At 36.4% G+C, this 12,504-nt stretch overlaps 2 protein-coding genes across 2 annotated transcripts; one reads left to right on the plus strand and one right to left on the minus strand.

Moving 5' to 3' along the window:
* Window positions 1-456: 456 nt before the first annotated feature.
* On the minus strand, window positions 457-2,817 carry LOC103714012 (pentatricopeptide repeat-containing protein At4g21065-like). Its single transcript, XM_008801111.3, has one exon. The coding sequence runs from the start codon at window positions 2,815-2,817 to the stop codon at window positions 457-459; it is 2,361 nt and encodes a 786-aa protein (XP_008799333.3).
* A 2,443-nt stretch (window positions 2,818-5,260) lies between these two features.
* Window positions 5,261-12,144, plus strand: LOC103713977 (acyl carrier protein 1, chloroplastic). Its single transcript, XM_008801042.4, has 4 exons — window positions 5,261-5,435; window positions 9,353-9,463; window positions 11,093-11,215; window positions 11,735-12,144. The coding sequence occupies exons 1-4, from the start codon at window positions 5,376-5,378 to the stop codon at window positions 11,861-11,863; spliced, it is 423 nt and encodes a 140-aa protein (XP_008799264.2). The 5' UTR covers window positions 5,261-5,375; the 3' UTR covers window positions 11,864-12,144.
* Window positions 12,145-12,504: the final 360 nt, after the last annotated feature.

The following is a 12,504-nucleotide window of genomic DNA, read 5'->3' on the forward strand; positions in this document are numbered from 1 at the left end:
ACCTTCAGAAATTTGGTTGTGTCCATTCGTAAGGTTGTAAGAGTTAAAGAGTTCACCGAGAACAGGTTTCAAATTCCTTAAATAATTTTCCAAGATATTAACAAAAACGCTCCCAAAGTGATGTGCAAGTGAAAGCTGCTTGCGGAATAGTTTTTGTAGACAACTTTGGGCCATTCATTAATCGGATGTCAAATGTTGTTTGGGGACAAAGGTCGTACAACTTTCTTAGAACATTTTGGCACCCAGAAATGAGATAGCTTACAGGCTTGCCATTGCAGGATGGAAACTTTTATTAACAATATTTTTTGCTTGGATCATCTCTCCTTGAGAGTTCAGTTGAAGCGTTTGCAGAAAACCATGGCTACCCTGAGAATTAAGGCTGGTATTAACAGGCCATTCTTATGAGCCAAAAGATCCTTTTCAAAGGACTGAATTCTAGCATGAGTGCCTTCCATTTCACCAATAGCCCCCACAAGAACAATGCCCTGCATTGAAATGGTGAAACCGAATTCGGTCTCTAACTGTTATCTCTCTCTCTTCGAGCTCCGACACCAGCTCCATAACCCTGTGACAGTCATTGCAAATCCTTAAATTCTTAATGATCCTAATTGGAGATTTTGATTCTGAGCTAATGAGTGCAAATGACAAGGCCAACTTCTCGCTATGCCGATACAAAACTTCCTCCCTGCCCTCCTCATCCAAGGTCTTAAGTAGAGCTCCCCGGTCTGGTTCATAGCCTAACATTTTTAGTTGCTTCGCCAGTTCATCCCAAGCTCCATAGATCTCATTCGATCTCGGGTGCGACCGATCTCCTGCACGAAACTCATGAACCACTCCACCAAGCTCAACTGCGCTGCACCCGGGCGCCTTGCGCACCAGACGTGCCCTCATCTGAGCCCTGACCCTGTCAACATTTCCCCACTTCCCCATTGATGCATACACATTAGAGAGAAGCACATAGTTTCCATCATGTCCTGGGTCTAACTCTACAAGTCTTTGCGCAGCCACTTCTGCTAGCTCTAAGTTTTGATGGGATCGGCATGCTCCGAGCAATGCTCCCCAGATGACTATGTCAGGCTCAACAAGCATGTTCTTCACTAATTCATAGGCTTCGACTAATCGTCCAGCTCGGCCGAGCAAATCCACAACACATCCATAGTGCTCGATGCATGGCGCAATGCCATACCGACTCTGCATCAATTCAAATAGCTCCAAGCCCTTCACAACCAATCCTCCATGACTGCAGGCATGGAGCAAGCCAACAAAGGTTACATCATTAGGAACAATTCCATCCTTTTCCATCAAATAAAACATCTCAACTGCCTCATTCCCTTGCCCATGAACAGCTAGCCCTTTGATCATTGCATTCCAGGAAGCCAAATCTTTCCCAGGCATCTCTGCAAAAAGGCGCCTTGCTCGGCCGAGGTCTCCACACTTGGCATACATATCCACTAGAGCAGTCATCAAGACAGTGTCTGTTTTTATCCTGTTCTTCCTGATGTAAGCATAGACCCATTCCCCGAGACTCAGTGCACCCATCTGAGAGCATGAATCAATCAAGCTAATCATTGTTACACTATCAGGCCTGATCTTAACTCCATTTCTTGGCTTTTGCATCAGGCGGAACAATTCGATTGCCTCGGCTGGTCTCCGGTTCCGAGCACACCCGGTGATCATCGCATTCCATGCCACCAGATCCTTCTCAGGGATTGCATCAAAAACTTCTCGGGCCTCTTCCATTCTACCAACATTTGCATAAAGATTCAGCAGCGCAGTTGAGACTGTCACTGAATTCACTGACCTTGCAAAACTCGCAATCTGATCGACCACTTTGCTTTCCACCGAGCAAGCACTGCTGCAGGCCGACGCAACGGCTAATAATGTAGCATTATCAGGCTTAATTCCATCCGCGAGCATCCGAGAGAAAACCGATAGAGCCTTGTCGCTCTCGCCATTCTGAGAATACCCAGAGATCAAAACATTCCACGAGACGGAGTCCTTTTCATGCATCTTGTCGAAAAGATCCTGAGCTACATCCATCTCTCCTGCCTTCACATAAGCACTCATCAAAGTGTTCCACGAAACCACATCTCTTTGAGGCATCTCGTCGAACACGGCCCGCGCCGAATCCAAATCCCCGGAACTCAGCAACCCCGACATCATCATGTTCCAAGAAGTCGGATTGGGCACTCCTATCTGCCGAAAAACCCGAATGGCAGACTCGGATCGGCAGCACTTGAAGTACATGTGGAGAAGTGAGTTCAGCACGATGACATCACGACAGGTGTTTGTGTTTTTCACCAAGCCAGCATGGAGTTGCTGTCCGAGAGCGAGGTCGGAGAGGGCGGCGCAGGCCTTGAGGATAGAAGGGAAGGTGAAGCGGTCCGGGGAGAAGCCGCGGAAGAGGAGTTGGTCGACGAAGAAGGAGACGGCGAGGTCGGGGAGGGAGTTAAGGGTGTAGGCTTTGAGCATGGAGTTGCAGAGGACGAGGTCGGGTTCGGGGAGGGAGCGGAAGAGGCGGGCGGCGTAGTTTATGGCGCCGGAGGAGGCGCAGGATGCTATGAGCTTTGTGATGAGGATGGTGTCATGGTGGAGGGATTGGTGGAAGAGCTGAGCTTGGATTTGCTTGAGTTGGTGCAGGCTAAGATTGGGATGGTGGTGGAGGAGAAGGGAGAGTGAGGCTTGGTGTTTGGGTCGGTTTGGAAGGTGGTGAAAAATGGGGGAAGGTGGTGAAGAGTGGCTGCTTCTGATGGGTTCTGCCATAGCTGAGAGTAGTCCCATGAGGTTCACAGTGGCAGTTGGGAAGTTGAATCCCATCCATAGCTACAATATGGATATAATATAATATAATATAACAAAAGAATTCAACTATATAATATATCATATTGTTTTTACAATATAATAATATATATAAAAAAATTTATACCATATAAAAAAAGATTGATGAAAGAAATGGTAAAATAAATGGTCGCATATCTATTGTTTAAGAAAAAAAATAGAAATAAATTCTACCAAGAAAGAGGTATTTATTTTCCTATATATCAAGTGTGTGAAGATATCATTTTTTTTACCGAATGAACTGGGTTATATTAATATATATTATATTTTATATTAATATAATATAGTAATATATTGATTAATAATATTTATATATAATAATATATTTAATATATTAATATGTTTTATTAATAAATAATTAACAAATATTTATTAATTATCAATAAATCTAACATAAGATTTATTAATAATTGATATATTTATCTATATACCAAAATTTATTTATAGTAAGCAATATATTTTTTAATATATAATTAATTTAAGAAATTATTAACTCCTGTAAATATATTTTAATATTTGAAATAGCCAATGTGATTAGGTCATAAATGACCAACAAATAGACTCAGAAAAATATTATTATCTAAATTACTTATTTAAAATTATTATTAAAAATTTAATAATAATTCAAAATATGATTATCTCCAACCAAATATAGTAATTATTTTTGATACTATTTTTTCAAGTAATTTTTACATCAATCAAGTATAGTAAAATTTATTTTCTCCGGTAATCAAGGATCGTAGGATATATCTTTCTGTTTCATTGTTAAATATTTTGTTTGTTGATTTTCATGATTATGCTCGTTCTGATTTGGTTTAAATTTTAAGCTTTACCAAAAATATTATATATATATATATAATTGAGAAGCAAAATTTATAATCGGCTCAGCTGCAAGGCATAGAAGGTCAAAACTTTGATGAGAGCCATGAATCAGTCCACCAACAAAGCGGAATCGTCAGCTCGTCAGAGATCCATCAACCGTATACGTGTCGGAGACCTATGCGTCATACATTCGAATTCTATGTTCCTTGCCGACAGTTGGTCCAATCAACCTACCTTCAGCTACGATTCCTAGGGTACTTATTTCCGCGTAGAGATATTTATGCGATTTCCCAGCTATCGTTGGATGTAGAACTGGAGGGCAGATGGAAGGCGTACGCAGAGGAATTTATGTGAAATTCATTCTGACACGGTAGATTGACGCCTTATTCCGTTGTCTTAAGAAATGGACGTATAAAGGCTACGGTGGTAAGAAAACAGAGGGGAAGGGGATTTGAGGTTCCAATAACGCTCAAAAACGTTGGATTGAAAAATTTGAAGTATGATAAAGAGTGTAAAGATAATCATGTTATTTAACTATATCACAATTTACAATATGGATGCATTTATTTATTGAGTAGGTTAGAATACATCATTTTCTCGGCCGTTTTTATTGATCAATTATGATTAATACTATTTAGATGGCAAATGAATATGCTAGCATTCCTTGAGATTATTTTAAATTGAAAAATATTTTTAAATTTTTTATATTTTTAGATGATTTTTTGGTCATGCTCGTTATTATTGTTGTGTAGAATATCAAATCAACTCAGAAAAATTCAATTATTAAAACTTATTTCTTTATTTTTTATTTTTAATCTAAATATTAATAAATTTGATAAAAATAAATTTATATTTAATAGTTTAGTAATTAATAATTTTTAATTTTTTTGTTTAATTTTAATGGCTACACCACATGCACCACATGCACCATCAACACAAACTCATATTAGCTTCTCTATATATGGAAGGCAACAAAGTTTGAGAATTATTTTTTTTTGGTGGAAGATATTGTAATTCAAAATATTTCTATCACTATAGTATGTGAGGGGCTTCACTGCTTAATATCAAAAAATAAAATTTTAATATTTTTTCTCTTTTTAATGCCAAACAAGCCTTAATGATTTTTTTAAAAAAACTTTGGCGGGTTCATCATATAATGCGTGTACGAATACACTCAATAAAATCAAAAAATACAACTACTCATCTTCTGACCACAAGGTATATTCTAAATAGTTAGCCACATAAGCAGCTACTCAATCGGCAGCCCCGCTAACCTCTCTTAATATATGTTTGGCTTAAAAGGCTCTTACATTTCTTGTCATCATCTGGATATTTTGGATGATCCGAGCTCACATCCCTCGGATCACGTTAAAAGGTTTCCCCTTTTTAATATCAAGTAATGAGGCTGCATGGAAAAGTGCTATAAAAAAAAAAAAAAAAAAGTATGCCTGCAAAACCTTTGTGACAGCCGTGACAGCGTTAAGATATCCGTTAGCCGTAAGGGTAGTTTCGTCATTAAGCCAGCTCCCTACCACGCCGGCGCGCTCTAACTTTCCACGCGTCCGTTCTTAATTTTTTTTCGATACTCCCAAAGCTCCGACTGAGCGCGCTCCCTTTCTCTCCCGTCTTTAAATACTCCGAGGCGCTCACCGTTCTCCCACGTCTCTCTCTCTCCATCCCCTCCTCCTCTCACCCCTCCTCCTTTCAATCGATCCATGGCTTCCATCTCCGCGACGGCTATCTCCATCCCCACGCGGCCGCGGCATTCCCTGCAGGTGTCGATTTTTGCCCTTTCGATCTCTGGTTTCTTTCTCGATCTGTTTCTCTTCTGTAATGTTTGCGGATGGATCTCAGTTTGTACTTTGCTGTTGTTGGAGGAGCGAATCGGTTCACGTATGTTGATTTTGTCGATTTTTGGGACTGATTGGTGGAGCTTGGGAGGTCTATCTCTCTTTTAATAATGATTTATGGGCTCAAGTTGCGACTTTTCCATTGTTGTCATCGAAACCTTGAGTGCTACATTTGGTTTGAGGGGTTTGAAGCGTCTTGAGCCCCTGAAATGAATCGATTTTAGCTGATCTGCTGTTTATAAGAGCTAGTGGGATAACTATAAATGATGATCTGAATATAATTAGGAGTGTACTTCATAGAATAAATGGCGATGGTATTTTTCCCCTAGTGTGCGAAATATTTTTTTTCCTTCAAAATATAAGGTGTCGTGTAGTTTGGTTGCATCGTATTTATTCTACTACAACACAGCAATTTATAAATATAAGGTGAACGTGAATATCATGCCCGTTAGAATTGTAATTCCACAAGTTATTCCAATTTTTATTTGTTACAATTTCTAGAATATTTTTTGTTTAAGTGTGTTTTGTTCATAGAAGGAAAAGGAGGCAGGCATAAATGATGGCTTTATGCTAGGAATATAACTTATGACAGATTTCCCTAGGAATGGATGCCTGACATAGAAAAAATTCACCAGCATAGCTTTACCTTGTTTATGCCTGTTTTCTGCAAGCTATTTGGGAGGCACGAGGCTTACTCCAATACTTATGCATATATTTGGAACCAAACTATTCCTAGGAGTTTCTTTTTATGAGTGAAGAGCAGAACAAATGAAAAATGGATTGATGATAAGTTGCAGGCCCCATTTGGGGGAGTTTTTAGATGGCTAAAAAATACTTTCTGGCCCTCCAAAAGCACTTTTAGATGAAATAGGGGTGTTTAGTAAAAATTTTGAAAAGCTGTTTTAGCTTTTCCATAGAGCTAAAAATAATTTTTTGGGAGAAGCTCCATTTTGGAGCTTTCTGGAAAAGCACTTTTAGGCCCAGTCAGAAAGCTATTTTTTTGACCAAAATACTCATGATAAAATATAACAATTACACAAAATATCCCTTTAATAATTATTTAACAAATTTTATAACATAGCTAGAAAATTTATTATATTATAAAAAAATAATTTACACTAATAATTATAATATGTTATATATTTATTATTGTATTATACTATAAATATAATATTATATTACATTATATCATAATATATTGATATGTTATGTTAAATAATTTAATATTATATTAAATTATTATGCTATAGTATGCAATTTATATTACTATATTATAATAATATTATGTTACATTATAATAATATTATACTATATCATATATTTATGTATTAATATATATTATATTTTATTATGCTCTGTTGTATAATACTATCCAACGTAGTTATCAAACAGCAAATAGTTTTTTATAAAAACTCTACTTCCAAAAGCTCTACTTCTAAAAGCTGTTATAATTTGTCTCATCTTGCCCCTTATAGAAGTTTCTTACCTTAAATAAAATAAGCACATAACAATGCTTTGCCATAACCTGTTATAATTTGTAAATGGGAACCAACTCTTTTACATACTCTCCATGCATGTTATTAAGTTGAACATTTCTTAGTTTTTAGATTCTACTCCCAGAATATGAAGAATTTAAGCTTAGGTAGATTGGATCTAGTATTCAAATTTGGTTAAATCTCTTAGTTGTTTCCATGTAACCCTTTACTCGTGATAGAAATTAATAGAACTTTTTTAAATTGGTTTCATGAGCATCTTGTTAACAAATGAGTGACGTAGGTTTCAAAAGCATTTTACAGCTTTTTATGCGCTACATTGTCATACTCTTATTCTTCATTCAAACTAGTATGATGCTTCCCTCTATACTTTGGGCTGCCCACTCAATAGCTCTTCTGCTCTATCTTTTCCCTCCCATTGGTTGGACAGAAAAGCCTAGGGTGGGCTGGCCCTGATAAAAAAAATCTTCTACCTAAACTCAGTTTTAGTTTATTTCTCGGTTGTTCAATTGTTAACAGATCAGAAGAGGTCTTAGAATTGATTAAGTTTGGTTCTTTGAAGCTAGCAATTGGTATCAGGGCCACTTGCCATCTCTTATCTGTTCAACTTGAGCCTTTCTTGTAGTTTCCTTGCTCTAGGTGCCCAAAAAAACCGTACATTTGTGTCTTAGAGAGAAAAATTTGTTTACTGCATGAAATCTAGATATTTGGTGGATCTTCTATAATATTCCAAGTGGCTCAATGCTGAGCTTTTTTCATTTTTCCATGGACCAGATAGTAAATTTCTGTTTTCAAGATATTTCTAGGGACTGTTTAACTTTTCTTCCCTAGAAGTCTTGTGACCTGCATATTATTTTTTTTTCTGGTCCAACAGAAGTTGTATTTAACATGTATTGAGGCACTGATTAACTCTTCCAATGTTATTTTATTCTATTATTTATAGAGGAAAGCTAAGAATGCAATTTTTTCTTCAATTGTGTCACATGTCCGTCATGATTTTACTTTCAACTATATGTTCTGCATGCATTTTTGGACTCTTGTTATTAAACATGGCTCCATTATGAGGTATACTTGTTTTCTTGGATTTTCTTTTTTTTTTTACCTGAATTGAATGTTTGTCATTCATAAGAAAATATGTTCACTTTCTTCATTAGGGAGATGCAGCCCTTAGGAATAACATGGATCATTTGGTAGGTTGGTTGCGAAATAGGAGGATCTAGGTGATTGGTTGGGTTATTCCCAGAATGCTTGAGGTTAAGGTAATGAATGGACATCTTATTCAATATTCCTCTGTGCCCATGAGAGATTTGTGACACTAACCCCCATATAGATCCATGACTACTGAAATTGCTTAAAGCATGGCCAATAGTGGTGTACATTTGTAGAACTTTGATAATTGTCCTTGTTGAGAATTGACACAGACAGTTCTAATTATTACATCTAGTTTATTAAAATTATTCTGTTAAATACATGTCAGGCTAGACTTTAAGAATGATACATGTATTTAGGATCTGTCAGGAAAGTTGCTAAAAGAAAATCATTGGAAATATCCAAAAGTACAGAAATTTAGAATCAAGTCTACATAAGTGCAATAAGGTCCTAAGATGCTCCAGAAACATGAAAAGCCACAGAAAACCTCCTTAAAATTCACATTTAAGAAATTAATTTTCATTTTCCTAATCATAGTTTAAGTTTTCTCTCATGATTTTTCCCTTTATAAAGAGAAAGTAAAAATAAGGATTAAATTCAATAGATAATAGGTGTAGTCCTAGTACCAATTTCTAGGTTGAAGAATCAAACCCAAACAATCCTGGTATGTCTTGTGATCTTTTTAATCATTGAAAAAATTAAATCTGAATTTCAGAAGAAGAATTATGTTACTTTTTTTCCCCCTCCCAGAGCCTTAAAGGTTAAACATATGGACCAATAACCATTTTTTTCCTTTTAGTTCCTGATTTGGTCGACATATTCCAGGTTTGCTTTCCACCTGATGGGTCATAAAGGTATATAGTTACTATTTACGCATTCATGAGTTTCATGATGTAAAAAAAAGAAAAAAAAAAAAAATCTATCACACCAATTGGGAGTCTCTGGCTTATGTGCATTTTAATTTTGACTATAGTTAATTTCATTATAATGAAAGTGATACAATTTGCTTTTGTGAAAAAGTGACCAACTAGAATAGTTGATAAGATTTATGATGTTTATTTATTTATTTTTGTCAGTAAGCCTTGACAAAATAACTTATTAACTTGGAGTTTTTTATGATATAATATTGTTGTGTCTGTACACATTGCATTCCAATCTCTGGAATAATGATATGGTGCTTTATGGTGGATTGATATGCAGGCAGTTAATGGGATTTTTGGTCTGAAATCAGTTTCTATTTCCAGCCTAAAGAGAAGCTTTCCATCAATCAGATTGCAGCCAACCCCAATGCACTTCCGGGTTTGTTGTGCTGTATGTAACCCTGACCATGCTTTTGTTATAGAGTTCATATTTGCACTCGTTAATAATCTAGTACCATGGTAGGTGTGGAATCTATATTATCTTACTGTTTGCAGCCCCCGAATTTAGGAAATCAAATTGCTGGGAGGACATTGTATGTCTAATTCTGGATGTTACCTACCATGATCAAGAATCATATATCTTCTATTCTTCTATTGGATACTATTTATAACCTGTCAGATACGTATTCAAATTGGATGCATGTCATACACTTGATACTTACCAAATTTTTGTGGTCAAAGCTTTTAAAAGATTGGTGGAGTTGGACTTACAATTTAACCTGCCTTAATAATCTCAAAGTAAGCTACTGCATTTCCAGAGATTGGCCAAGGTTGTACATATTGAAATAAATTTGCAAAGTGCCATTTTTCTTATGTCCTTAAGCTAATTGGATATGTTGGATGAGAGACATGTATAGTGGAGGACTTTTAAGAAATAACATCTTTTAGTGTATATGTAATATTTTAAATATATGTACTTAGTTGAAATTATTTTTTGTTGTATAGATATATAAAATATTTTAAATATATGTACTTAGTTGAAATTAATTTTTTCTATTCCCATATATCTCGTTTTCCTTCCCTTTGCTGAGTTGGATGCTTGGATTCATGTCCAAATCCAATTCGTACGTCCGTGTCTGTTGATCTGTTGATAATCGCTAACTGAATGAAATATTCATTGCAAGTTACCCCTCTCTTTCAACTAATTGCATATATGTAGATATCTGTATTACATAGAGAGGTTCCTCTCATGTTGACCTTTTTTTAAGTCCATGCATTAGCATATGTACATGTTCTTTTAGGCTTTAAAAGTATCAAGCTTATGAACATGATGTTCAAGGTGGCAGGGCACACAACTGCTCCTATGCTTTATTTGTCTTCCCCGACATAGAGTGGAACACCAAAATGTTGCTTCTGAAGTATATGCATTCATATTTATACTTCACCAAGTAACTTTCCATAGTGTTTAATCAATCCTGTAGATGCAAAACATCATATCCCATACATTTTATGCCATGCTGGCCTATGAACTGTGTCAGTTGCATTATTTGTCTTAATTTTTATAACGACAGGGAATGACAATTAAGGTTTGGTTTGGCTGCTGGTAACTAAAATGCTGGGTACCTGAATTTCTGTGAAGGTAAAGTCGTGGCATTTCAGTTGCACTCAGGTCTAACTCTTAGAAGTGTTCCCAATTGCCCTTCGCTCCTGGCAGTGTGCTCGTAGATATTTTGGCCCTAGATCAGGCTTCAGTATCTAGGTTTCCTCCTAGGTTAGAGTTACATGTGAAGTTGCACTTACAGCGAACCAAAGACTGGAAAAACACAGTGTTGAACAGGTGGACTCACAAGCAGCTCCCCAGAACCAGCCATCAAGTAAAACTCATTGCTTCCATCTGCAGAAGGTTTATGAATCCATATTCCCAAAAGAGTGGTCTTCTATTAGTTCAATAGCAGGGTTAGCGGTCGCTAAAATTGCATGGATGACAATTTCACCCTTAGAAGCTATCTCTGCAGGTTTTTTATTATTTCTTATGAATATCACTGTAATTAACATTAACAAAATGGGCTTTCTTGAACAGGCCAAACCAGAGACTGTGCAGAAGGTGTGTGGCATCGTAAAGAAGCAATTGGCACTTCCTGAAGACACCACAATCACTGGAGAATCTAAGTTCTCTGCACTCGGTGCTGATTCACTTGATACGGTATTTATTCTGGCCATAATCTTTTATTACCTGTAACATTTATAATAGGTAACTCAACCTAGCATGAAGCCCTCCATATTCAAGGACAATCACACCTCAATGTAGTCTTATCTAGAATCTACTAGTGCTAACATCAACATCTTATCAAAGAATGATAAAGCACAATGTACAAATCGACAAATGGTGGTGACCCACTTTAGTGCCTGAGTAGTCTGTAACTCCATAAAAAAATGAAGTGCCATGTGCCTGGGTAGCACTGACTTGGGCTGAAGTTTAATAATAGGAGCACAGATCAGAGGCAAGAATATGGAAGTTGCGGGTTGTTGTAGCATAACTCCCGTTATAAAGAGATGTCCTGCTTATCCCTTTTAGCTGATCGTAATTTGTTGGGTAAAATAGGCTTTAGATTGAATTTTTTGAAAGAATCATCAAGATCGCATCTCTATTTTTGGCCAATCCTTTTGGAAAAGTAAATGTGATCCATTCTTTTTTAAGACATGGTCAATCAAACTTGTGCAGGTTGAAATTGTTATGGGTCTGGAGGAGGCATTTGACATTGGTGTGGAAGAAGAGAGTGCCCAGAGCATATCCACAGTGCAGGATGCTGCTGATCTGATTGAAAAGCTTGTGGCAGCAAAATCTGGATAAATCGAACAAGAATGCCTGGGAAATGAAGTTCTTATCCTAATTAAGCACCCTTTAACTATCTTAATTTTTCCCTTTTTTCATTACCAGCTTGTTGTTGTATGTTAAATGTCAGAAGACTGCACTCTCAGGGTTTTATTTTTCTCTTTTTTCAGTTCCACCGTATCCAGCCTGCTATGGCAGGAAACTTTTCCCAGATTGTCAATTAAATTAGGTTTTTATCCATGTTCTGGACATTCTAAACAAATTTGCCATGCTCTATTTTAAAATTCAATTTTGAAGCAGCTCCAGCAATTATGATTTTATAAATGGTGATTGATTGATGTGGATGAGACTATAAGCTATCTGGGCATAGTCAGACAGCTAATTGTATCCGTTATTACCCTGATCAGTGAGAATTTTGCAATATAATTTTAACTTGACTAAGATGATCAAGTTCTATATATGATCTTAAATTGTTTTATGATTCTTCATATCAAAATGTGCGATAATGCATCCAAGTTAATCATTGGATATGGAAGACCTCGGCCTGCAAAAGAAAGTTTTAGAATAATAATCAGTGGATGTATAACTTATGAAATTTTAATATCTATACAGAAAATCAAAAATAAAAATTAGGTATTTGGCAAGTCCTTGTAAGCACA

Source organism: Phoenix dactylifera, chromosome 1, assembly GCF_009389715.1.
Source record: "Phoenix dactylifera cultivar Barhee BC4 chromosome 1, palm_55x_up_171113_PBpolish2nd_filt_p, whole genome shotgun sequence".
Taxonomy (NCBI): Eukaryota; Viridiplantae; Streptophyta; class Magnoliopsida; order Arecales; family Arecaceae; genus Phoenix; species Phoenix dactylifera.

Coding starts and splice junctions, on each gene's coding strand:
- LOC103714012 (XM_008801111.3), bottom strand. CDS start 2,817: ATGGGATTCAACTTCCCAACTGCCACTGTGAACCTCATGGGACTACTC.
- LOC103713977 (XM_008801042.4), top strand. CDS start 5,376: ATGGCTTCCATCTCCGCGACGGCTATCTCCATCCCCACGCGGCCGCGG. Junction 5,436..9,352: donor GGCCGCGGCATTCCCTGCAG/GTGTCGATTTTT, acceptor ATTGATATGCAG/GCAGTTAATGGGATTTTTGG. Junction 11,216..11,734: donor GTGCTGATTCACTTGATACG/GTATTTATTCTG, acceptor AAACTTGTGCAG/GTTGAAATTGTTATGGGTCT.